The 27,642-nt window shown below is 40.8% G+C and overlaps 2 protein-coding genes across 2 annotated transcripts in view; both read right to left on the minus strand.

Annotated features, from left to right (window-relative positions):
* Window positions 1–1,475: 1,475 nt before the first annotated feature.
* Window positions 1,476–27,642, minus strand: part of LOC134822621 (transcription factor HES-5-like) — a 28,367-nt gene continuing 2,200 nt past the window's right edge. The window contains exons 2-8 of the mRNA XM_063833752.1: window positions 6,134–6,207; window positions 5,755–5,962; window positions 5,506–5,633; window positions 5,206–5,358; window positions 3,029–3,120; window positions 2,703–2,850; window positions 1,476–2,536 (exon numbers count right to left, since the gene is read on the minus strand). Of these exons, the coding sequence (XP_063689822.1) occupies window positions 2,450–2,536; window positions 2,703–2,850; window positions 3,029–3,120; window positions 5,206–5,358; window positions 5,506–5,633; window positions 5,755–5,962; window positions 6,134–6,181 (864 nt within the window). The 5' untranslated portion in view covers window positions 6,182–6,207 and the 3' untranslated portion in view covers window positions 1,476–2,449. The remainder of the gene's footprint in view (window positions 2,537–2,702; window positions 2,851–3,028; window positions 3,121–5,205; window positions 5,359–5,505; window positions 5,634–5,754; window positions 5,963–6,133; window positions 6,208–27,642) is intronic.
* The window catches only part of LOC134822620 (isocitrate dehydrogenase [NADP] cytoplasmic-like), a 39,979-nt gene continuing 29,789 nt past the window's right edge, over window positions 17,453–27,642 (minus strand). The window contains exons 7-12 of the mRNA XM_063833751.1: window positions 27,303–27,505; window positions 26,901–27,051; window positions 26,470–26,611; window positions 18,497–18,547; window positions 18,022–18,133; window positions 17,453–17,824 (exon numbers count right to left, since the gene is read on the minus strand). Coding sequence (XP_063689821.1) covers window positions 17,731–17,824; window positions 18,022–18,133; window positions 18,497–18,547; window positions 26,470–26,611; window positions 26,901–27,051; window positions 27,303–27,505 — 753 coding nt within the window. The 3' untranslated portion in view covers window positions 17,453–17,730. The remainder of the gene's footprint in view (window positions 17,825–18,021; window positions 18,134–18,496; window positions 18,548–26,469; window positions 26,612–26,900; window positions 27,052–27,302; window positions 27,506–27,642) is intronic.

A 27,642-nucleotide genomic window follows, 5' to 3' on the forward strand; every position in this document is an offset into this window, starting at 1 on the left:
AATTTAAACTTTGATTCTTGTTCAATAAAATCGTTGGTATCATGGATTTTAATAAGGAACAATCGAGAAACCTTTTTGTCTTCTTTTTTTAAAGCATGGGGCATTCGGTTGTATTTACGAAATCACCGTGTACGAATGACATTTTGGGCGGAAATATTTCGCTCAAACTCTTTTGTTTGCAGTGAAATGTTAGGAGGCCACACTAATATTTTAAAACAATCACTGTCAAACCATTCAACGACAAGACACGAAAACTGTTGTTTTCATGGCACGTGGATTTAAACCATGAAGAAGAATAGATAAGCTGTCCCCATTTCATCCTACCAGACAACCCCAAACAAAGCAGAACCACCACGTGACCCAGTTTCCACCCTCAGTGCCAGGCTCCTTCCTCCCAGTACCAGGGGACTTCCTCCTCTTTTCCACTTATTACTCAACACCATGGTGCACTGTAGAGCACATGCGCAGTACTCCCCCTCAGGGCCCCACATCCCCTTATATTGCGCCTTATTAATTTGAACTGGGCCCATGTGGATCAAACCTCTGTTCACCTAGTTAACATGTAGTCGAGCCTTATATCTATTGTATTCACGTGCAACCAGAGTAGAACACTAGTTATCAATAACGGTGGAACATTAGTTCCTTAGTTTTTGTTACGGTTCATGTCCCTCACTATAAATGTATGCGGAGTGTGGAGTCAATGAGGCATGTGGGTTTACACACCACCAATGTGGCATGTGGACCACAGTGGTAACCATGACCACGGTGGTACCGTTCACGTGCTACTACCCTGGTGGGTTTAGACAATTAGAAGATGACTGTACCGTGAGAATAACCTCAACATTCAAACTTACTTAATTCGGGGTTTAATCTTACATCAGTGGATGTTTACCAGCCTGTCTGTTGAGGGCCCGAACTGCACCCTCTAAATTAAATACACGAAATAACACGCACTATACCCACTGTACTTTACACTATAATAATCCCCCGAGTATATAGCACTAAAATACTCTTTCTATAAAAGGAGGGTTTATTTTAAGAGATAGCGGGGACATGACTACTGATAAGCGGGTAAAGTGATGATTGATAGGACTGATATCTCTGTGTAAAAAGGCGGGGATGGCACCGTGCTTGATGACGGTTTTTGCCGAACTTTTTGACGATAAGAAAGTGCGATGTAGTGGCTGACTGGTGGGTAATGTTGACAGGGTGCTGGTGTAAAGGTGACGGTTACTAAGGGCTGCTGGTCTAAGTGTCAGGAGTAATGCGGTCTCTGACAAGGTGCTGTTTGTGGCGGGGTTTTAGCAGGCCATCTGTTGAAAACACTGATCTATGTTAATCTCTGATGTAATCGAAGGTTTGGAGATAAAATTGAGGCATATTTCCTGGCTCTGGTGGGTGGTAAGCTCTCTGTAAAAATGTGGTGACGGTTCTCTAATGTATAGAGCTGGTGGTAACAATATGTAAACAGGATGTAAATAAATATACAAACCACAAATAATTTACGTTACATTATAAATAAAATTGGTTAAATATATAAATCATTCGTCCAATTTGAATTATCATGTTCTGTAAAAAAAGAAAAAAGTTGATAGCATCAGTACCCTTGTTCAAATTGAACAGACAAATATCAAATACTCTAGCTTTTGAATCAAACTAAAATATTTGATCAAATAATCCCAGAACTATATAAACCAAACTTCAGCTGCTCGTTTAAAAGTTGTCCAGGGAGGGAACTTTGTCCGGATGAGAGAAAGTTAAACCATCTAACCCAGGAAATTCGATTAGTTTTAACCTTGTCAGTGGTTTGCGGGTTCATAAAGACATGGGTTATTAGATCTTCACAATTTATTGGGTCTCAAAAGAGCAATGTGATCTCAGAGCAGTTTCTTAAATTGAATTTGTGACAATTGTCATAAACCACGGGGTAATTTTAATGGGTTAAAACTTGCAATCAGTCCGAATTTAAGACCAAGATTTCGAAATATTTTGACGTACAAGTACTCATACAGTGCCTTTCTTGATAAAATATGGTAAGATCTGATAACTTCTGATGCAAGCTTCACCGGAAAAACTGTTTTAACAAATATCTATTAAACGTTTTAAACAAACATAAAACATAGATAATAGAAATATATAAACCTTGAAGTTCAGCTTAAAGTTCAAAGCTCCATAGTTTAATCACCAAGTTGTAAACATCTTTACAAATTTCTCCCTAATATCTTGTAATTCACGCCCACTCTGTCTCTCCTCGTGCTTGAATAAAGTCCACATAATAAACCAGAAGATACCCAAACTGCCAAGTCCCTTTAGTCAAGTCCACAATCACCCCAAAGTGTCGCAAAATATCTCTATATCTCCAGCAAGCAAATGTGTAATCTCAGCAGTCTTTTTCATAGTAATTTCCACAATAAGACCCCCATGATGGCTGTGTCTCCTGTGTCTCCTTTCACCAAGGTCTCCACAGAGGCAGAGAGTTGAAGGTAGATTGTGGGAGTCTGGTCCTCTCGGATAGCGGCTGTGTCATCAGGTTCATCTGAAGGAAGCAGGTCGTGAGAGGGAGAAGTTGGTAACAAAACAAAGCTAGTACTTTTCAAAATAACATTTTTTTTCAACCAGTTAAGATGAACGTACAGAACGCTCGACACAATATTAAATAGGATTCGAATAACGACAAAGATAAATTGAAGAAGGTAACTCACCAGTTCTTGTCGTGCAGTGAGAGTGCCTGGTTTTGGGATGAATGTGGAGAGTTGTGGTGGTTTGTTGGGGTTAGTCAGCATGGCAAGTCTGGCTTGAAGGGCTGCTTGGATAGCTGGAGACAGCACTCTAGGGAAGCCGGACAGCGGGCTGAGGAGGAGTGTGTTAGGTATTCACAAAGGAACATAAGCTATCAGATTCTCAAAGACGTAGACTCATAACTTTATAATTTTTTTATAGTTTAATCAGCATCAATCAGTAATCTCCGTTAGAAGTATATTTTTATTGCAAAAATGAAATGAAATAAGAAATCACCAATGAAACTTACTTGATCATGACTTGAGGTTTAGGTTTGATGAGTCCGGGAACACGGCCGGGATCTGAGGAAACACTTCCACTAATTGGGGGTGATCCACACACCTGAAGAAAAGACTGTTAGATAAATTAATAACGGTATTTTTGATAACTTAGCTGCTTTCATAACATTTATTTCTTTTAGAATTTTCGTGTTTCCTTTCTCTTAAAGACTGCTGAAGGAAATCCGAGCTAACTTTGTGAACAGCCAACGTACGAGGGCAAAAGAGTAGTTAGCTGTCTACGCGAGCGAGTGACTTTTAATGACCCCGCCATGACATGGCGGCAGGTTTATTGAAATTAAACCACTGTGAGGAACCGTCACCCTGATCTTTAATCGCTTATTAGCGTGAGAAGACCTGAGGTGAGGCTCCTTAATAATAGTCTAGCCCCGTTATTTACCCCAGTCTCGTGGTATTCTTACTCCCAGCCTATTTAATACCATTTTCAAGGGCTAAAACTTGCTGGCGACAATGACTACTCCCAAACCTCTCAACAAAGGCCCCACGCTCCCCCCCCCCCCCCCCCCCCCCCCCACGTATACCACCAGCCACAATATCCAGCAACAATCTCGACCAGATCTGACCCGCACTGCTGTTGAATATTAATCTGTACGGCTGGTTAAGCCCGATCAATACAATTAAAATATCATCAGATGTTATGTGAGATTTTAATAAGCTCAACTCGCTCCCTCCTCGCCAGAGCTCCCTCGATTAACCAATAACCACTGATTATGGGACTTATTAATTTGAGCATACAAAGGCCAAATGTTCGTTAAATATGCGAACATCGCCTAATCAGGCTAGAAAACATGCAGAGGTCGAGACCTAAGTGCACCCGGCGGGGTCGTGTCAGAGAGGGTATTACCCTGGGGGGCCTCTTTTCAAGTGGGTTTAATGAGGATCTGAATAATGATGAATTATGATTAGACTTGAAGTATGTTTGGCCGAGGTGGTATAACTAATAATTATGAGGGGGCTCTATTCTCTCACCAAACCCATGTACAATTATACATGTTGTGTGAAAGTACAGGGTATGATGAGACCATACCCTCTCTGATAACAAATCTCCACAGCCACTCAGTGTCTAAATCCCTGCCACACCATGGCTGCTAACATTGTAGGGTCCTGCAGTCTAGACACATTGATAACACTCTGACGAAACCACCACATGTTATATTCCTAATCAAAGGCCACACTTTCAGTCGAGGGAGCCAATTTCTTTGAAAATGTTGGCTAGTATTTTGGACGGTTCCCTTTAAACCGTAACATAGTAGTGCAGTAGGACAGCAGCTAGACGTGTCCCACTCTGATAACCAGTTACCAGACTGTATTTTAAACCCCGTACCGGCCGGGAAATAGTACTCTCACAGCTCTACCTTAGAACGAGAGTTGAAAGGGTTGAGAGGGTGTTAATGTCGGGGTCACCGTTCCTGTCAAAGAGGGGCGAGGAGAAGAGACTAAAAAGTAGCGTGGTGAAGTGGCCGTGAGAATTGCAGAGGGGGTGGTATAGACTCTTTTAGTGTTGACACACGAGTAGAACAATAGTTTCACGTGTGTTGAATTGGAACCGTTTGCAAACTAACGTCATTATATTCCCGGGAAATGTTAACAAAGTTGCAGTAATGTTAGTAGCGGGGGACTGTGAGACTGTTTAAAATGGAGCTGTTAGAAGTAGGGACCTGTCCGGGATATGAGAGATAGTGAGATACCGCTCAACTGTCCCCCATTGGAATATGGGGTGATGTGATTGGATATGCTCGCCTAGACTGCTACCACTGTGTTTAAAACATGGACTGATAAGAGGAGTTCAGAAATATAAGAAGGGTTCGAGAAGTGTTCAAAGTGACGATATGACCTGGCTTTCATCAGCCCTATCATCAACAATATTTTAAATACCGTTTAAAATTCATGCGCCCTCGTGAGGAGCTTTAAAATGAGGCCTATAAAAACGTTTGTGAGGTTTCACTACAGTGCATAGTGAGGGAAGTTTCCTAGAAAATTTTCAAAACGGCTTTTAAAGTCATGGGAAAAGCTGCCACTAACAGCTAAAAGCTTAGAAAGGTGGCGGAAACTCCTACCAGACGTAAGATTACGTAAGATGAAATCATAAGTTATGAGCACAGAAAATGTTAAAGAAAACTAAGCTCACCTTGAGATGACTGGGAGTTCTAGCACCAGGAGAGCTGGGTGGAGAGGGGTATCCGGGGGAGTGGGGTGGTGTTGCACCACAGGAGACTGGAGACTGGGCCCCTGCTCGGGGTGGTGGGTTCGGAGGGCAGCTCACTGTTGTGAGTCTTGCGATCTGAAGGTCAAATTGTAAAGTGAAAGTGAAAGTGAAAGTGAAAGTGAAAGTGAAAGGTCCGCCCAGACAAACAAATTTCATGAATTTCTGGTGCTATGAGATCTTGTTTAAAACAGATATGAAACACTTCGGTTTATAATAACTTACCAGTTTCTGTCTGGTTCCATCGTCAATAGCAGGTGAAAACATCATCATCTTGGCGACCTCTGAGAGACACTCGGAGTATCCCTTTCGGAAACTCTTTTCTTCTGTGTGTACTGGTCCTAGCCCTTGAACTGAAAACGTAAGTCTGGTTAAAAAAATAGAGAATCCCAATATGAGGAAAGCAGGTAAGTTTCTTTCTTGATCACATAATGATTACATGATTGCAATAATAAAATAAAAAGCCAAACTCACGTTGAGCGGTTCTGGCTCTCTTATCCCTGGCATCCCTTCTCCTCTTGCGCAACTGCTTCAGATGGTTAACAGCCATCTCCAGCACGTCAGCCTTGTCGGTCCTGGCATCAGCGTGGGTGGTGGGCAGGATCTCTCGTAGTGCATCTACACTCGCATTAATACGGGCTCTTCTGCGACGTTCTACCAGTGGTTTGGGGAGTTTGCCAACCTGGGGAGGGGAGGCGGTTAGATTATTTAAATATTTGATAAGACCGTTTAAATTATTGGTCTCCGACCGTTAAAAATACTGGTCTTCAATCTTCTTAAATATTGGTTAAAAGTGATGAAGTGCAAGAATTAAACTGTCGATGACTTCAGCGTTTACTGTGATAAAGCTTACCTTTGGCAAGTTCAGCATAGGTTCCTGTTTGATATCTGGAGCGGCCATATTCAAAGCTGTCTTGTGTCAAAGCTAACGAAAACAAGGTTAGAAAATTGGTATTGAGTAAAAATTTAGTAGAAAGTAGTTCACACTTATTTAGTTCGCACTTGTCTTACTGACATGAAAAAGTACTCTAAATTGACCGAAAAACTTACAAAGTACTGGAAAAAATTACAACAAGCCGGGAGAAACATATTACTCAAGTGGAAAGATAATTAGAACGCGACGTATTAACGGAGGTTGACGTTGACGGAACGCACGTCGAGAGGTTTAACAGTAGCGCTAACCGCAAACTTAAAAGTACACCTTGCCAAATAAGCTAATTAACAATGGCGATCAAGTAATAGCAGCAGCTGTGCTGGTTGTTTAGAAAAACAAATTAATTGCACGACGAGAATAAGCACGACACGGTGATTTGAGTGCAATCCCAGCGCTTCTCTCTCTCTCTCTCTGTTCTGGTCAGCGCTTATCATGCATAACTTATTAATCGAGCGTGGGAAGCGGGGCACCTCTATGTAGTATCAACAAGACACGGCAACCCCTAAAAACTCTGATCAGCTACAGAACTGTGGGATAGCGCTGGGAAAATCCCACGGGTTGCTCCCAGATCATCAGTATTTGACATCATACTACGGAGATATTATCTCGTGAGCATACCAAAACACTCGGAATACCCCAGCATGACATGATGATGTCAGATACTGCAACACGAGTTTAACAAAAGGGCGGGGAAGGATCCGAAACAAAAGGAGAGGTGAGCTGGAGGAACTTGTACTGACTCTAACCGACTGTACTGACTCGTTATCTAACCGTGTTAAAGGAGACTAACTGTGGTACTTTGGGTAGACGTGATATTGCGCGTTACTGGTACTGGTACTAGGTCGGCTCATCACTGCGTGGTATCTAACACACACCAGTTGACTGTGCGTTGCCTGGTAACACGGTGCGTTGCCTGGTAACTGGGAGATACCTGGGAACTGGGAAGGGCTGCCCAATTAGCATGAGGCATCTTTTGTTACCTTGTCATGGTATCGAGTGACACTGATATCCCCTCCAATCTGAGGAGGTAGTGACACTGATATCCACCAATCTGAAGAAGTAGTGACAGGCCTGAGAGAAGGAGAGAGAGATAGAGAGAGATTGCTCTACCTCAGGGCAATTAATCAGGAGTATGGGAACTACTGGTATTAATAACTCACTAATGATGAAGAGAGTTAATGGCAGGTATTTGATGTCATTCTTACCCAGTCAAGGGAGAATGGTGACAAATTGACGTGAGTTTGACAAGCAGCTGATTAGGAAGGTAAACAATCATAATGCTCACTCATTTAGAAGGTTGACTGATTGTTCTGACGTTTGAAGCCGTGATACCCACCATTAATCGGTATCATGACATAAGCAACGTATTTAAAACTAGCTTCAAAGGGAAAAAGATGAGACATAAACAGAATACTCTCAAGCACAGGTAAATAAGACACTTCGTCATCAGAACAACTAATCACGTACTAAACAAGAAGAAGATGCTCCAGTCACGGTTCACACTACCTCTTACTCCCTCTGAGAACACAGTCTGAGATAGCAAGGATCCTATCCTGTTAAACCAATCACCTTCTCCACAAATCACAAGTTTGCTATCAACCCACGTGGTCTGTCCTTGATTGCTGATTGGCTGATATTTAGCCCACGTGACCAATCCCAGTGATCTGATTGGCTGGTCCGTCTGAAGGATAGCTCCTGCACGTGGGCCTGAACAAGGTGCACGTGACACCTTGGAACCTGCAGTGGACAGATAAAAGTCTCGATATCAAGCAGAAGATGAGAACAAGCCGAGACGGTTTAACTGTGTCTGATCATCTAGATCTATATAGCGACATACTACACGGTGTCATGGGAAAGGGACAGGAGGGAGAGGAAATCAGGTACTAAGACTCAGGGCTACCTTCTATAATCACCCGTAAGTGGGGTGAAAATAGCAGAACTGATGAACAATGGCTCTGATCAGCAAGCAACCTAACGGGACTGATTTACAAAGACCGACATGAACTGGCAGCTGCATTATGCATTCCAAGCTTCACTCAATAGCCTAAAACAACGCCGGCACATACATAATCATAAGTAGCACGAATTTAGGGAGTGATACCAGACAATCTGCTCAGAAAACGAGACATTATCCCCAGACATTTCATTATGTCAGCTCAGACGAACGTGTCTGGGAAGCAGAGGAAACAAAACAATAGTCTCACATTTATAATAGAGAGAGAGTAGTAGAGAAGAAGGAGTAGGAGACCTCAATATTACCATTGTACAAACTAAACGGAGACTAAGTTATAGGGGGCACGTGAACGAGGTTAACTTTCATTGATCTTAATTGGGAGGTGAAAAACAGGACACACACCTCAGAGTTAACAAAGCTGCTGGACAATGGGGCCTCAGTAAACAGCATTATAGTATTTGTTACGTTGACTTTACAAACTTCACAGGTCGTGGTTCGTGGTCTTTGAGAAGGGAGAGAGTGGTTTTAGATGAACCTTATAATAAGCGTGGTAAACGAATGAGTAACAGTGGCCGGATCATAACAATGGGCAACTAGTCTACCTGATCAGGTTCACAAGAGGACACCAACTGAAATTAGTTACGTGTGAAAATGGGGGATCACCTTGGGTACTCCCAATATACCGAGCATACCCCCTCAGGGGACTGTCCAATCACAGGGCAGTACTCCGCCCACGTGCTCAGTCAGTGAGCCAACCAGCGGGCTCCCTCAGGGGTGAAAGAAAGAAAAGTCTGTCATTCCCTCCTCTCATCATCCTACGTTAGAAATTAATAGCTTGTCATTAATTGGCCCACGTGGCCCCTGCGTGCAATACCCGGGACTCTCGGGCCCGTGCCATGATTGGATAACAACGGCCACGTGGTGGGAAACCCTACAGTGTGATTGGTTTGGAGAGATCAATTATAGTGTGTGTGGTCGTTTTAACTACCAGTTGTCTGATTGAATTACTCAACAGATCCCGGATATCACTGTTTCGAGCTGACAACAATTGTGTTTCATCCGCTAGAGAAGAGGCCAGGGAGAGAGAGAGAGAGAGAAGAGAGGGTGAAAAGTAAGATTGGGGTGTTAACTGACCTTAACTGGATAACTCTTCCTGGTTAAATGTCTCAGCTGAATTCGCTTGGTTAACTACTCACCCCCATATAAATTAGAGGGGCGACGAGGAGCTGTGAATATTTACCAATTTACACGTTAGGGAAAACAGCCTCCTCTAATCATAAGACCTTAATTAACTGATAGATAACTTAATAAGTTAATAAACAAACTGGTAGCTTGTAGTAATGTAGTATCAGTAGCTAACTGGTGGAGGGAGCTGTATGTCTGTAAGGTGTAGAGTGGCACAACGGCGGGGTCCGGACTCTACCGGCCTATCAGCAACTCGTTAAAGTCTTTACCAGCAAATAGCACCACATTATTTCCGAGAGTAGGACGACAGACATTCCGCAAGTGGGATGATACCAGGTGGCTCGATCAGTCAGAATAGCATCGTGCTTGGTATCTAAGTGCGAGGCCGGCAAATTGTTGACACAAAATGCCAAAAGTGGCCGAGAGAGATGCCAGAAAGTTGACGATGGATGCCAGAAGTAACTGAACGTGCCAGACTAATGCCAAGAACTACAAGAAGTTCGTAAAGTGGCGGATGGAAAACTGACAACAACTCAACCATTGCACAGAATACTTTGTACCTGGTAAAGATCCAGATTCTAGACGGTGGTTTATTGCGGTACTGCGGTTGAAAAGTTGAAAGAATGACAGGCATCTTAATCAGCCAAGAATGCGGATACAAACAATCTGACAAATAATTAATTTTTGATTATGCGGCGACCCCTTAATTGTCAGATGGTACAGCCGCTGGTTAACTCATGGCTTTACAGCTGTTTCTCAGCCACTCAAGGAAGGATGTTTGCGGCCTGATCTGACAGATTGGCTGGAAATAAGGCTGTCACCAGCCAACAAATAATTAACCCAAGAAAGATCGGCAACTCTGCAGTGTGGATTGAATTACTGATCAGCTCGGGTATAAGAAACTGAAACTACGGTCTACAAAAACTGCAAAGCTTAATATTAAACGAAATAAGTCACACAAACAACAAGTCCACCAAACGTCACATTACATAAACTGGGCCGCGACCACGATTAAGAAGTCAAAATCGTCTAGAAGTACTCGAGCTGTATCAAGTCAGCTCACACTTTTTTGGTAAAAATTAGAGGTCAAGTACCAAAAAGGAGCTAAAAGGTTGCAGAGTAGGGCATATTGTGACAGCTCACCCAACTCAAGGTGAAGCCCTGTCGTAAGAACTAGCTGCACAGTGACAAAATCATTGACAAGTCCGCGGGAAACCCGTGAAAGTAGTTAAACACCCCTGCAGACGTTGAACACACGAGATACGAACTATAATCACTTTACAGGGAGCACGTGACCCGCAAACAACAAACGTGCTGCCCCTAGCTAAACCAGTTGCAGCTGACTTTACCACTACTCAGACTGTAAGATCAGGATAGGATCACTCCAGGTCCGGGGTCCCGGGGAGAGAAGCGGGCCACTTGAAAAGAAGAGATGACAATGGATATTATGACGAGGTCGGGGGCCTGGTTAGTGGTGATGAGCTAGCAGTAAGGGATGAAAGGAAAGCCTACAGAGTTAAACAAGTCGCAACATGTTAAAGCAACTCCAGCTCTGGGCAGTGAAGCTCTACCGGTATTCTGACGTAACAACTACAGTATACAGCTCGTGTTTTTGCAGCTGGGTACTACACAGACACACTTACTGAAAGACTGGATCCTGGAGAGGTGGACAGGCAGGGAGACAGAGAGTGATCTCACAGCTTCTCCCTGTTTGGTAGCTCGAAGAATTGCAGTACCAGCCATGTTTTTAGTTTTCAGATATAAAAAGCTTGTTGTTTCAACCGACATGGTTTCGTCCCGCGGCCGCCAATAGATCGGAAAAGTCTTATAAAAGCCGTTTATACAAGTGGGAAACGTGTACAAAGACCCCCAGACTACAGTCGGACCCGGTTTAAAGTATGAGCTCAGCTATCAGTATCAGCTAGCAGTAGCTGCAGAGGCCACGGAAATTAGAAGCTCCTAAACTCTGATAAAACCCAAACTTGCAAACTACAAAGTTTGAGGAGTGAGGTGTACTACAAAGAACAAGATTCAGCGCTAAAACTCCACACCTCGATCACACTCTCTCTCTGATAAAACAGTTCGTTTTAAAAAGAGCAGCTCACAACAACACGCAGTAGAGGGAGAGAACAAACTGTTCTCACAACAAACCTGGACCGTCTGGGCTAATAAAACTAGTGTGTGTGGTCTGAAAAAGTTGGAGGATCTCCGGTACATTGACGGCCAGGGAGGAGGGTGAGGGAGGTGGAGGTGAACTGTACGGCTTTGTGACTGTGACGTGATCAGGACTCAGCTAGTCACGTGATATACTTCTTCATGACTACGACTAGTGCTTGTTCAGGCTGTGATTGTTAGGACACGTCTCAATCCTCAGCTGGAGTTTCAACCTCGTACACTAGCTTCTGTTTCACGTCACACTACGTTACTACATTGTTACTGTACTGTTTGTAACACATTTCGCGGAGAGGTGGGTTAATGCAATGAAGCGTTTCATTCAAGACATGTCAAGCAAAAAGAGGGTGAATACTTAATTAGAGTAAGCCTGATGGGGCTAGAGGACTCCTACTTTACTACACTCCGGATGTCAATATCCAGATCAGACGTGTCTGAGTATGAGTAGAAATTAAAATCAGCAGTTGCCAGATCATTGAGCAATGACGCGGACTGCTCATGAGTCAGCAGCAGAGCTCTCAGCTCGCGACTCACCTACGACTCCCGGGTGAACTAACGGCACTAATAATTGAAAGTGAGCCCGAAAACTAGCTGGAGCTATTATTTATCTCTCACTGCCGATGATAGGGCTGGGAGAGAGATTTAGTAGCGAATGATCGAGTGAGTGGTGTTGATTTGATGGGTTGTGTTGACATGTCGTGTCGGTATACGAAGAGACTGACAACTCGTTCTGTACAGCGTTGTGAGAGAGACAGTGAACGTGGCTACTTGACTTTTGGTAATTTACTATGCCCGCTTAGTTTTCTCACTCAAAACAACAGACCTACTAAATAACACGCGACATCGCTCAAATGTAGCGTGTCTTGTTGTAACTCTTTACACTTGCGGGGTTTTTCTTATTGTGTGGTGTATTGTTCCCGACTATTTGAGAGAGCTCTGTCTGAAGAGTAATGATTTTATGAAGGAGTAATGATATTATGAAGGTGGAGCTCCTCTTCCAAGGCGGGTTCACTAACGATCAGGTATCAGAAGTTTTAGGTGAACGTCTTAGAATATTGGGGATGACTTTTATGGCCGATATCGAGCCATAAAGTGCTAATTTAATCAGAGGATGTCAGGGTCGATACTTATGGGTTTTATTTAGATGACAACATCAAAAACGTCTTGACAGTCATTTTAGACCTTATGTTTTTGAGAAGTAGACACAAATTAAATTTCATGGAAACTGTAAAAGCGCACTAAAAAGAAAATTGAATCACTTCAAAAAAGACTAACTTAAAGGTTTGAAATCCGCATGAGAGAAGCTGAAAACACAGCCAATAACTGGAAACGATCTAAGAGAGACGAGACTCAGTACTTTGTTGAGACTGGGTACAGACTACTGTGGATCTCCTGGGACACGGCTACAAGTGCGAAACAAACTATTCGGCAGAAACAGACCCAACCTATCCCTACCCTAGGTCTCACTCTCACTCTCAGTGAACCACATTCCTATAGTTCCTGTTGATCAGAAACAGATCAAACTAAGACCTGCCCTCTCTAATTCCATTCTAACTAACTAACCACTGAAACACAACACTATTGAAAACTGCACCCCTGAAGATCCCCCAAATTGGACCCTAATTTGTGTTTTGGGGCCACTATATTAGAGTGGGTCCTGCACTAATGCCCACTGTTTGGGGTGGTTTTAGTAGACTGGTCTCTACAGCTGGATTTAGTAGACAGCTGTAGATACACCTGAGCATGTTGACACTCCTACGTGAGGTGCCAGCTGGTCACCCTTCTTCCCAACAGCTTCACTAAATGAACTCTCGGACACGACCCCTGTAAATACCTCACCACCAATTATACGGCCTAATTCTAAACGGAAAATCAGGTCTAATAAGCCCCATTGACGGTTAACACAGATCTAGGTGCAATTTAAGGGCATGATTGAAATCGAATATTGGCTGTCAATTAAGGTGAAACCCAATCAATTTGGGAATCATAACCCGATCTGCCCACTCGAGCAACACGAAACCTCACCACGAAGTTAGCCGCGCTAAAGTATGAAATGAGCGGGTTAGTGGGGAGAGCTGGGTGCATGTTATGATGTAGTGCAGGGACACATCTGCTGCAGCTGCTGCTGAGTAATGAGTGCACCTTGGTCACGTGACCTCCCCCTAGGGGTGCATTTAAGTACGGCCAGCTACCGGCAACTGCAGGGGAGCGATATTTTGGAGGGAAAACCTGCAGTTAATCAACATTTACAGAGCTAAATAGGGGCAGTGCTGAGCTATTAGAGTCGGGAGAGGGACAAGCAAAGGTATTTAGCTCCTATTAATTGGGACAAGCCCCAAGGTTTTCTATAGTAGGGCGAGTATCTAGTAAGGACCCTTTTATATGAGTTGGGTATTATGAATATTGAACAATAGTGTGGGTCTACTAGTTAGAGCCAGTCATAATTGGTGGAGAGGAGGTCGTTAATTGGGTATTTCCAGCTTGCATAGTTAATGAGCAATTTGAATAATTAATGAGGTGATTTGTTATGATGATTAGTTAGACTGTCTGGCACGCTCCGCGGGACGGTAAAAACAATGGTGAATGGTCTCGAATAATCATTGATCAGTGTTTCCATTTGAGAGTAACCGTTGTGGAACGATCTTGAAAGTGGAGCTAGACCAGTTTGCCCGGCGGTGGAGTATTACCACGACAATGGGGGGAGGAGGAGAGGTATAATTGGGATGGTTGGGAAAGGAGCTGGGGTAAATACTGGTCGTTGTATTAACAGGACATAGAAAGTAAATGCGGAACTAATTGAGTAACCGGTGGTTTAGGTCAACTCCGAATGCCGATAATCATTAAAATTGCATAATTAATCAGCAGTAATAACAAATAAGTCTATAACTAGAACTCCGGAAAAGCATTCTCATGACAATAGCTGGATTATAATTAGGGGTATATCTGGGGATCAGGCAAAGGACGTAGATTGGAGTTCTTTGTCAAATCTTATTCTTAGCATACGTAGAAACTTGAAAGCATTTTATTGTTATTCAAATCCTTTTTATTTCTGGTAATGTTTATAGATCGGATTCTTGGAAAGATTTATCAGCAAACATTTTTTCTTCTTGTACAAAAGAAATGGAATTCTATGACCATATTAACATAATCATAATATCAAGTATCAAAAGTCAGGCCCTAACCGACTAATCGGAGCGATGAACTGACGTAAGAGAAAAGAAAACGGCAGCAGCATACACATCAATATTGCAGCTTACTTTGAATTCAGAAAGGTTGCTGGCCATAATAACTGGTCAATTGAATTACGTCCAAAGTAAAATTAGCTTCCCATGAAAAAATAATAAATATAAACGCCAAATAAATAGATAAAACTAAAACATCGTTGTAAACCTTATCAGTTTGAGTAACCTAAATGAACAAAATGGGGCAAGTTCACACACGTCCGTAATCGGAAATAATATTAGCTCTTATCAGTACACACTTTCCTTGATATAACGTGTGACTGGATGATTCTTAAAATAGGCTGCTACACTTCAAACATCAATAAACGGAAAGGAAATGAAGATAAAGGGTCCTTATCTCACATTCATGAGAAAATATTCGGATAAATAAACAGAAAATAAAGATCTAAATGTAAGAGCATTTGAGTCAATGCATAAAGAAAGTGGGGCTGGCCTTTCATCTCCACTTAACGACCCCAAATCCCTAAGTCAAAAGGACGTATGTCAGTCATCAGTGTCACCCCGATCAGCTTTTGTCAGACATATCTTGACAGGCTCGAGTTAATCGAGATACGGGATAGGTGTTAAACTATCAGACCCTAGCCGAAACAAGTTACCCTGGATACGACTAGCGTCTATGCCCTGACAGGGAAGAGGTTTAACAAGATGACCTGGCCTCCCCCGCGACAGCAGAACACTCCGAAAAGCAATTTGTCAGACACCCCGGCAAGTACAAACTCCCCGGTCAACAGACCCCCTCCAAAGCTGCTGACTTCGTCATGATGGAGAACAGCCAATGAGGAGGGGGGAAATGCAGAGCTGGCCAATGGGAGAGCGGGAAAACGGCCACGGGACCTGTTAAAATATGATGAGATAATCAGATAACAGATGAGGGGAAATGTTAAAAGTTCTGTTGAAAGTTCTCACTTAGAACTGAGTGAGTAGGTCAAGGAGGCTCTCTAACCGTGAGAATCATAACGCAAAAACATCCGCTCAAGTAGCGTTAAGTTCCAGCCAATCAGAGAGCAGGATGCTGCTGATTGACCAATGAGGGAGCTCTGGTGGGGTCACGTGGTCCGGGGAGAGCTGTTGATGGCATGCCAAGTACTGATAAAACAGTGGTTTTATCAGTTAACAATGTCACATACTGAACAGATGCTTACTTGTAAAAGTCAACAGAGTGTTACAAAGGCAGCTGTTCAAGTGCAAGCTTCCAGCATCTGATCAGGTCCTAAACAAACAATCTCTCACACCTGGTAACGAAATTCTCGTTAGCAAGGCAATCACAGCCGCTAGTTTGCATGATTTTACCAGTACAACTACTGTTGATGACAGTTTGCGGGGTAAAGGCCAAAGATAGCCGAGTGCAGACATTTCCCATTTCCAGACACAACTTCGGTCAACTCTGGTGTTTCACACGTTTCCTTTTCTCGACTCAATTCGACTTTTTAAAATCGAAAACTTTAAACCCCGTGCTGGTCCGAATATATCGGAACGGCATAAAGTAAAGCAATGTGTAACAGTCTGAAATAGAATAAATCATTGAAAGCTTTAAGTTTACCACCACCGTCAAATAAACTCCCAAAAACCTTGAATCCAAGTATTTTAAAAGCGCAGTCCGTACATAATGGACTCTACTATCCCATGAGTGGGGATAGTTAACACCTTCTCATTAACTAGCTGCTTGCTCAAAAGAGAGCTTGGATCGATTATACCAAATCTAACTCACTCCATTGAGCAGCTTGGTAAAAGAGTCCCCAGGGCTATAGAGGAACTGTAAATATTATAAAGGAGCTGTAAAGCTGTCACTTTACCGTTACCCCATTAGTGGGGAGCCAGTGCAGCGAGATATTTAAATACTGTCCTTTCTCTCTGCAACCACGCAGTGGCGATATTAATAACTCAGTTAATAACTGTATTCAGGACCAGCAACAAGCTCAGGTTTTTGACGAAGTGATTGTGATTGGTTGCTGAGAGACACGTCTTTAGAGAAATGGGTTGCCAGGTAACCTCTGATTGGGTGACCTGGTGACTGGTATCAAGCTAGGCTAGAGTAGAGAGTTAGTAACTAAATTGTAGATGAGAGTTGCCCGGTACTCTCTGCCCCCACCCAGTCCCAGTACTCGCCCCTCTCTCTCTCTCTCTCTCTCTCTCTCTCTCTCTCAAGGTGTGATCTGAAACAAGAGACGGTGTGGTGGTTGTAAAGATTACCATGGTAATGGGGTCAAGGTGGTCTTCCTCAACTGTCAGTATTCTAGTGATGCCAAGCATCCTAGAGGAGTGGAGCAAATACAGGGAAAATAGCAATGTCGCATGACATTGAAATCAGTCCTTGTGCATGGTGTTTTGAAAGGCTTGTACCAAACTAATATTTTTGTGAATTAAAGCTAATTCTGTGAGAATTTCCTGGTAGTGTTGAGGTAAAATAGAATTTGGTGGGTCGACACAGTTCTGTTATTAATTCCCTTAATTGAGTACCGAGAACAAAACTGCAGAACTGAATGAATTAAGTGAGCTTCAAGAACGGTCTATCGGTAATAATACATAATATTCATAAGGGATATACTGCGATGAAGATGAATCAAAAGCTTCAATTTTAATAATCATTGAGCGAAAATATTTTGTTTGTTACAATGATCAACTAATTTACAGTAAACAAATAGCTTTTCTCCGCACTAGTGAGTGAATCGAATAAAAACGATCATATTCCGAGAGCCAAATCATGGTCAATCGTAATAACTTATATGGAATATAACAAAAATTACGATCAAAACAGCAAGATTTGTAAGACGACTAGACTATGACTGAAGATAGCATGAAATTAACGCCAAAACATTTTATGTCCAGCATAAATATTGATTTCTCATTCTGATTCAAAAGTTTCTCTACTAAAACATAAAAAAGAAGGGAGAAAATGTCATAAATTATACAAATGACTTATAAAATTTCCCTCTTTCCGGCCAATTATCCAACTAATTATTTAATTAGGCTAGGTTAGCCTCCTTGAGAGCAGCTTTGAGGTTTTCAGCGACTTTCTCCAAAAACTCGAAGGTGTTCAGGTAGTCAGATCTCGTAATACTGAGGAAGTATTCAATTCAGAAGTTTGTTTTGATGTTTAACAACTTTTCAAAAACTTTTAAAAGTTTAATTTAGTAGTTGTTGAAATTTGACGTCGCATAAGAAAACAAGAAGCCAAGCTGGGACAAATTTCACTGGGAAACTAAAGCCTAATAAAACGTAATTTATTGATAATTAAAGATAGGAGAGCAACTCACTTTTTAAGCCCCTTGATGCAGATAGCTAGATCCTTGGTCATGTTACCAGACTCGATAGTCTCAACACACACTCTCTCTAGAGTCTCAGCGTACAGGACTAGGTCTTTGTTCTCTACAAGAGGGGATTATCAGTGTAATAATAATATTGACTAATAGTATTACTAATAGTAATAATAATACTAATAAATATACTACTAATAGTAATACTATGGTAATAATAATAGTAATACTAATACTATGGTAAGACTGTATATGGTTTGTAGGTTTATAACCTACTAATACCACAACTAGTACTATAGCTATAACTAAGGCGCGCGTCGAGTTGTTTCGCAATTTTCAATTTTCATCGAATTCGACGATCTTCAAAAACTCGTTTTGAACCTATTCTAATGATTTATTTCGATTTTTTCTTTTTAATTGCCATACTTGTACATTATTCTCAAGAAATCACAGCACATGGGAACATATCACTTACCGTCCAGTTTCCCGCGGTGCAGCAGTCCCCTGGTCCAGGCGAATATGGATGCTGAAAAGATAATAGTTAAAACGGCAAAGTTGCACTATTCTGCCGACCAAACAAAGTAATTTTAGTTTTACCTGGGGACAACAGGATACAATGTTCATAAACATAGAGATTCGGCTTGTAGCGCGATGCGTTACTGTGCCGCGACGCGCACTCAATTATTATTATGCTTCTCGCTAGATCGGCGAGATTCGCTACTGGGCCTCGCCGAGCTGCGAAGAATTGACATCGTCAATTAAAGATTCGGCGGAATAACAGGCTGAGCGTTACCTGGGGACCCCATGCTATAATGTTCATAAACATAGAGATTCAGCGGAATTATGACAGGCTGAGCGCCGCCCACTCCCAGTACATTTCAGTTTTACTGCTGTGAGTGTGTCTACATACTCTAATATATAAGTTAAAGTATAAATACAATGTGCCGAGCTGAGGTGAACTAACACAAGAAGTTTAAACACTTAAAATTTACAGGGCTGGAGGGGGGTTCTGGTAACATAAAAGTGGTACAATAGTTTGTTAATATCAATGACGATTGTTTTACTCTTTTACAATTAGTATTACAGTTTTAAAAACTTAAACAGGAGTTAGACTTAGTCATAGTGAAGTTAGCTATATTATGTGTTTGTTCAATACAATTTATTTTCAGGGCGTACATCTACGATCTATATTATAGTACATTAACATATTTCAAATTATCAAATGTAAAGTATTGGTGATGTAATTGTAAATTGCCCGCCAGGCCCGTGGATTGTTTTCTGATCGGATATGGTAACAGTAACACTAACATACGGAGGGCGCGGCGCGCCCGATCAGAAATTTGACGAATGAACAGTTTCAATGCATCAACACAATTACATGTCAGTGTGGGATACAAGTGGACTAATGTGGTGATCAGTGACGAAATGTTAAAGATTTTGCCATCAAAATGACATTTTTCCTTCAAAAATTTAAAAATTGCGCTCTCCTGCAATAGTATTAGTATTAATAATACGAGGTCAAAGAATTTGAAATTTAAATTAAAACGAAGTGGAAGTGGAACGGATGAGTCAGATGTTATCGTTATAACTAAGTTGTATACAAAAATAAAACGAGTTCGTTTTGGAAGCGATTGACAGGATATCATTGAGCATAAGTTGGTTAGAAATTCTAAGTTAAAGTATCAACTCTAGGAATTAAATTCTAGAATATTATTAAGTTATTATTGCTGAAAATAAAATCAAACTAAAAACAACCGCAATGATCCTGAAGATACAAAAAATAAAAATTTCAGCTCTCAACCGTACAATTTGCATGACACATAAGTTCATATAAAATAATAGGATATTTGTAGGTTTACAGCTTTTTGGAGGGCGCCCGAGCTGCTTCGCCGCGCAATTCACTCCCAAATATAAATAGACGGGTATCACCATGGTTACTGACCCAGGTCAATATCATTACATATTTCGCATATTAATATACGACATATTTCGAAGGAAAACCACGACATAACAAAATTATTGTTAAATTTTGTTACAAATTAATTTAATTTCAGAAATAGTTGATTACAGAAATCCTTTAAAAAAAATTTTTTCGAAAAAATTTTTTCGAAAAGATTTCTTGAAAAAATTTTGATATTTTCATGACATCCGAAATCTTGACATCATGTCATGATTTACAAATATCTGAGAAAGTTCACGCATATTTTTACCTGTATTTTACAGGCAAAACTTGACATGAAAAACGTCCCCGCATATTTGATAAGATGAGCGCATATTTGACATGGATCTAAATATCTGACGGGGGATATCATATAAAAAATATCCTTGTGTTTGAAAAATTATATCAAAAAAGTTAAAGAATTTTTTAATAAATTTTTGTAGGACTCGCCTGTAGCAGGCTTTGTCCCCCTGGATCGGGCTCTGCCAATTTGGATCATTGTGGGGCCCAAAAATGCCCCATCGGGTGATAAAAACCATGACATATTTCACCCAGATATAATAATATACGACATATTTTTAATGATATTGACCTGGGGTTACTGAGATACGAGAGTCAAGTTAGCTTTGTGTAGGGCTATTTCTCAGTCGTGGCTTGTCCCACCAGAAGAGTGAATCATAGAGGGGGAAAGGTTCTTTCCTCCATTTTTTACCCAACTATTAAAGTCCTTCATTCGAAGAAAGTAAAGAACTGGGTTAAAACTCGCATTAAGTACCACACAGACAATTTTAGCAACCAACCAAGAGTAATAGTTCATGAAAAACTGAGAGAAAATTCCCGGATAACCATACAATATCTGGTTAATAAGGTATACTATAACCATTCCAAACATGGGGAGGTTACATATCAAGAATATGGCAGTGAAGATAGCTACAGTTATGGACGCTTGCCGGAACCTTTGCTTCGATTTTGAACCAGAATTTGGGATAGAGCAAAGTTTAACCATAGTAACGATGAAGCTGAAAAAAGTCACAACTGAAACAACGAGAATGTTGGTAGCTTCCCAAGAGTACTGAACGTAGAAGGGGAGACCTTTCGCTGCCAACTGAAAGCAGTTAGGATTATTCCCGTTATAGAGGTATTTGTAGTCGATCACATCCAGTAGTCCCACAAATGGTTCTATGACTATCAAAAAGCAGTAGAGGAGGGAAGCAAATAGGACCCATCTTTTCCGTATCCGGTAAAGTGGGAAAGCTATCGGGATCGTTCTAGTAACACTGAGTAACATAGCCAGGAATATGCTCACCTGAGTTGAGAGATGTTTAATTAAGTACTTCGGAACATTCAGGCTTAAAATGTAAAGTTTTAAAACATTGCTTTGTATGATAATGGATTTACAAAGCTGTGTGATCTTAGTAAGCGAGCTTACAGGATTAAGTTCCATATCTTACTAGAAAGCATAGCACGCTAGGGTGTACTAACTCTTTGCAAGATAGCAGGCTAGGGTGTACTTACTCTTTGCAAGATAGCAGGCTAGCAACTAGGGTGTACTTACTCTTTGCAAGATTTCGAACACATTTGCCCAAAGTGCACAGAAGACGAAGTTATTGAAAAGTCCTGGGTTTCTTGCAGTGAACATTAGTATCATTATTGGTAGATGAAGGATTCCTGAACATTTCAGATTCATTTTTAATTTTAAAACCTTTGAAAGCAACTAGAAACTGTTAATGAACCTATCATACTTAGAGTTAGGGTCGTTCACATATTACGTAATCACTGAGGGGGGTTTTTAGATAATTACGCTTGTGCAATTTTAACACAATAGCTATGTGTAAAACTGATTACGGAGGGGGGAGGGGTATTTATTGCTTACAAAAACAATATAGATACTAGAATTTATCAAATCGTAGATCCTTATTAACTTCTCACCTGTACATATATCAGCAGAAGCTATGGCTATATACACGAACATGGTAACGTGAGCTTTCTTTTTCTTTTTCAAAATACCAAGAGAGAAGTATCTGAGAGCTACCAGATTTCCCGGAACTCCCACCAGAGTACAGAGAGCTAGCACCACTCCCAAAAACACATCTAATCCTCGCACAGTGGGGTCGTACACCAGCTTCCCCATATCGAATTGTACATGATCATTATACTGTCCTCCTGCCATTATCTGAACCAGCGTTGTGACTAGTTAGCAGATTAATGTATTTAACAGCAAACAAAATGCAACACAAATGATATGATCGCACAACAAAATTGCCTAGTTAAGAAGGAAATGAAACAAATATTGGCTCAATTGCGGTCAAAAACCTTAAAACGATTTCAATTGGCAGATTACATCCGGACTAAGCTGCAATATGTGGTTAAAGTGCTTGCCGTGGGTACGTGGTAACAATCGTCAGCAGCTTAAAAACTACTAGTACTCAACAACAGTTCATCATGCGGGTAATGTGTAGATTTAAACGATATGAACTAATAGAAAAGGCTCAACCCAATGTCGTCGTCGAAACGTTAGAACGTATGACGTTATATTATGAGTATTGAGCATTATAGATGATTACTACGATCCGCTTGTTTTACCAAATACATGTTACAGGAACCATTATACTGTGGACATTGTTTATGAGTATGGGCCATGGGCCTGTTACAACATTATTTACTACATACGTAGAATAACCATCAACTTCACAGGGACGTAGCCAAGATTTTTCTTGGGGGGGGCTGTCCAATCCAGCTGCGCAGCGAGCGAAGCGAGCAAGCTGTTGCAGGGGTCTGGGGGCGCAGCCCCCAGCGGGGTCAGGGGCGGAGCCCCTTGTCGGGGGCTAGGGAGCGCAGCCCCCCGGAAAATTTTTGCGAAATAGGGTGTTTTAGACGACATTTAACATTAAAGAAATTTGTAGGACAGCAATAAACTGGGATTGAAAAGAATCAAGTACTCACGTAAATTTGGTAACTTCACAACAGCAATCTGCATTCTCCAATCAGAATTTACGACTTACTCAGGCCTCATCGTCTTAAGATTTTGACATTTCCTACGGTCTAGGGGACACTATTGACTATTTATAGAAGTCTTCTAGAATGTTTGCTTGGATGTTATGACAGATATTTACTAATCCACAGTTCAAATCTTTGACTGACTGCAGTCATAAACACAGCCAAGTTACCAGGCGACCATGGGGACTAGGGGGCTTATCTTTTTTCTGGGGTTCAATTTTTTCCGGGGGGCTGCCCCCCCCCCCCCCCCTGTCTACGTGGCTGCAACTTCAAGGGGAATTGTAGTTAGTATACCATACTACGAAACCAACTGAACAGTTGCAGATCTCGATCGCTAATTCCTTCCTTCTCCGTGAAGATTATGAAGTGAAACTATTTATGTCGCAATTAATGTCACACCTTTCAGAGCCCTTTGCCTGTAATTACTAATTGTGCACAGATGCACAATTACAAGGTCTTGTAATCTATTTATATAACAACTGGAACCATAGGATGTGTACCATGACAAAAGACACACTTTTATCAGATACCGGTTAATAAGACTAATTAATTGGATGAACTTCTTTTAAATATTTTAAATCGGTCACCTCAAATTTAGCATATGACAATCTGACAAATTCGATTAACTGATCAGGGATTCACCAATTTAATTAATCATCGTAGCTGTTACAATTAATTCGCTTATCAAGTGAACACATGAGAATAAAACCCGGAGATTAACAATTCATTAGCTATCCTAGTCTCAACACAATTCTATGGACTCAAGATAGATTTCCACCTAATTGGTAACCCGAGCATGTAGAAAGACATTACAAGGTCGGAAGATGTCAATATTGAGGATGCTACAAGAGTCAGTTGTCATATGTTTCTAGACCTCGGTGTAGTTTGGCACACCAATGTTAAAGTTGTTTCGTGACCATCTGACTTCAGATCCATTAAGTGTGACACTTTACATTAAGTGTGACACTTTACATTAAGTGTGAAACTTTACATTAAGTGTGACACTTTACATTAAGTGTGACACTTTACATTAAGTGTGACACTTTACATTAAGTGTGACACTTTACATTAAGTGTGACACTTTACATTAAGTGTGACACTTTACATTAAGTGTGACACTTTACATTAAGTGTGACACTTTTCATTAAGTGTGACACTTTACATTAAGTGTGACACTTTACATTAAGTGTGACCCTTTAGAGCTCTACGGTAAACTTATTCAAACAAATATATGTGATTTAGCTGAATCTTTCAATCATACTACAGGCCCTGTAGTACAGTGTGTTTCAAAAGTCTTGCAAGGATGTTCTTTTTGGATAACTTTTAATCCATTTGTCTGAACTTCATTCTGTAAAAAGTTATTGGTAGTTCTAAAGTTGAATGGTGACTTCTTAAGTTTTTACGTTACCATGGTCCATGACCACCATAGCAACCGCAATCAGTCCCCTAGCAACCGAGGTAAATTTCTGTCATTTTTTCTCTTATCGTATTCGCTAAGCAAGCTAAACATCTGTGTGGTACATTATTAATAATAAGTTAACATACTCCTCAGACCGAGCACAAAAGATGAACGACTAGAAGAATAACGGTAAAACACAAAACAAAATAGATTAGCAATTACTGATCGGAATAACAACAACATGCAACCGTGAGACTTGAGAGCAACCGTAAGATATATAACAAACTTAGTAATGTCGGAGATGTCAGGGTTTGCTTGAACATCCTAGACAACAGAACAACACAGCAAGCATATCATGAATGCGGAAGTAGCAAGATCAGGTCGCTAGTCTGTGGACTAGTTTGTAAATAATAGCAACAGATCTTGCCAACAAAATACCACAACTTCAACCACCCAATCAAATCTATTTCCACTCATTACTAAATCTATTTTCACTAAATCGACCTTACGCATGTCCACCAGTTCCCATATTAATTTTGCCTACAGTAAACTTCACCTCATAGCAACTGTTAGTGCACGGAGCGGCATTATTATTATTAAATAAAAATTACAATTAATACACGTGACTTATGGTGTGGAGAGACGTTATTCTGTGCCGGCTGACACGGGCCCCTGGCTAGCAGGGACAGTGAGTAATACATGTAGGTGGTAATCCTGCGTCGTCATTACATGAGCGTGGTGACCTGGCAACCAATCAAATACTCAAATAACTGTCACGTGGTTACCTGGCAACCAATCAAATACTCAAATAACTGTCACGTGTCAAAACAAAATTTACATCACTTTCTAATCACCTCCTAATCATGAGTCAAGCTTATTACCATTTATAACCCGTTCTGTGAACCACCCATAACCAATTAGGTCTTTAACCAGCCATGGTCCAGAATAACGTTGGGAATTCTACACCTTGCCTAAAGAAGGAAGAGACTAATTTACAAGGTCTACCTTTCCTAATATATCTGACAGAATGACATCAAGTTTAATGATACGTTCTGTAATTAACTTTTGGCCGCTACCCAGGATAATTACGTCAAAAGGATGTAATTATGAAGGTAGGTACGTAGAGCTCCCAAGATACTCAGCTTCATATTACATGGTCTGCTGAACCAGTTTACAATACAAAACTGGTCAAAATGCCAGGGATAAATATTATTACAATCACCCCAAATCACTGGCAACAGCCCAAAATAAACAGTAACTGAAAAACAACTGAAAAATTGTTAGACTTTTATAACGTTTTTCTACGTTACGTTATTCTATGACATCACGATGAGGAGTTCAAGGCGCGATTCCGCGATTTAATTGCATTGTACTTAGCTTACACGATTTTAATTGTGTTGTTTTTTACACACAATTATATAATTAGTAGCTACGTCATTTTAATTTTACTGTACTTCGACACAGAATTATATAAGTAGTAGTACCCTGCGTGAATTTAATTGTTTCCCGCTTAGATTACACGATTTTAATGTGTCTTTTTTTACACACAATTATACAATTAGCTTCCGCGATTTCAGTTGTATAACTTTAGAACTTTGAAGTACCTCAGCGTCATACATTGTTGGTTTATTTATTTACAATGTGCTTTAACTAACAAAAGAGTACCTTTTCGGACAATCAAAACTTCGAAATTGTGACAATCTTTAACAATAAGCTTGGCAAGTTGATAATCGTCAGAGTCAAGCTTAATTATAACTAACCAAGAACTACTTATAGATAATGTGATTACAATATACAGATAAACGGCTAGTGGAAAATGTAGACTTTTTGGGCAACACCCGGATGTTTGATTTGGAGGATTTGTTAATACGTTTACTATGTAAAATTGTACAAGTTTTAGAGCTATAACAAATCTATCTATGGTACAAAATTTATTTAATACAACGCTAAACAAATAAACAACTGGACATGAAAACAACAGAACATTAACTTAACAAAAACAAAACAGCAATCAAGAAAAAGACCTGATTGAAACCTAACGAAACCTAAAATTCTTACCACTTCTAACCATCTTTACTTTTTTACAAAAATGTGGATGGAAAAATTGACTGACCGACAGAGTTGGTTGAAGTCTCCTTTCCCTGCTGGTGGAACCTGTAATGTCTGGTAACAGTACCGTGAGCAGCCTCCGCTTCAATAGTCTTACCGTCCGGGCAAACCAGCACACTGGTCATCATTCCTAGGGAACCGAAGCCCTGCGAGACAATCACTGTTAATAGTGAAACAACCACTCAGAAATAATGGAATATTCAAGTCTAGGTGCCTGTAGAATTAAGGTCACTCACTACATGGCCACTACCTGGCTACAACCACTCAGAAATGATGGCATAACTCAGTACCGGCGCCCGACCGCTCAATCCAGAACAAAACACCATGGTCACAGGCCACTACCGGGTTACTACCTGATTATCACCAGGTTATCACCAGGTTATCACCAGGTTATTACCAGGTTATTACCAGGTACCTAACTATCTGACTACCAACCTGAGCGACGGAATCACTCTGCACATCTCCATCGTAGTTCTTACAGGCCCACACGTAACCACCCTCTGTCTTCATGGCAAAGGCCACCATGTCGTCTATAAGCCTGTGTTCGTACCAGATGTTCTTTGCTTTGAACTGATCTTCGTAGTGTCTGATAAGACGGGTTGGTAAATTTAACATTCCGTGTTTTAAAAATTCTATTTGGTTTATTTTTTCGACTCGAGGTGCAACTATAATACATTTCAATATCCATAGGCAGTGCCTTGTGTTCAAATTATATGTCCACAATATGAGGGTTAACTGAGATCAGCTTCGTAATTAAAATTATTGTCTAAAGCCAGTTAATTAGTAAATACAAAAATATAACAGAGCAAGCAATAAAGATTAAATTTCGAAGCTCACTTCTCATAGATCTCTTGGAAAACGTCCTTGAATTTGCCATCGTAAGCCTTGAGAATGGTATTCTTAGTACTGAGATAGAGTGGCTGTCCTTTGTCAAGTGCATATGTCATGGAACTGTGAGCGAAGTCACGGATTGATTTGGTGGTGTTGTACATCGCCATGGCAACGCCGCCCTCCTCAGGGAAGTTGAACACCTCGTGCACCTGCAAGATGAGGTGTTGTTAAGTTGTTGTTAAGGTGTTGTTAAGGTGTTGTTAACGAATATCTTAAAATAGATATGACGAGAAATTTCATAGACATTTGAATTTTACTGTTGTTCATCTTGCAATCGCATATTTGT

The sequence above is a fragment of the Bolinopsis microptera genome, chromosome 11, assembly GCF_026151205.1.
Source record: "Bolinopsis microptera isolate Bmic1 chromosome 11, MBARI_Bmic_1.0, whole genome shotgun sequence".
Taxonomy (NCBI): Eukaryota; Metazoa; Ctenophora; class Tentaculata; order Lobata; family Bolinopsidae; genus Bolinopsis; species Bolinopsis microptera.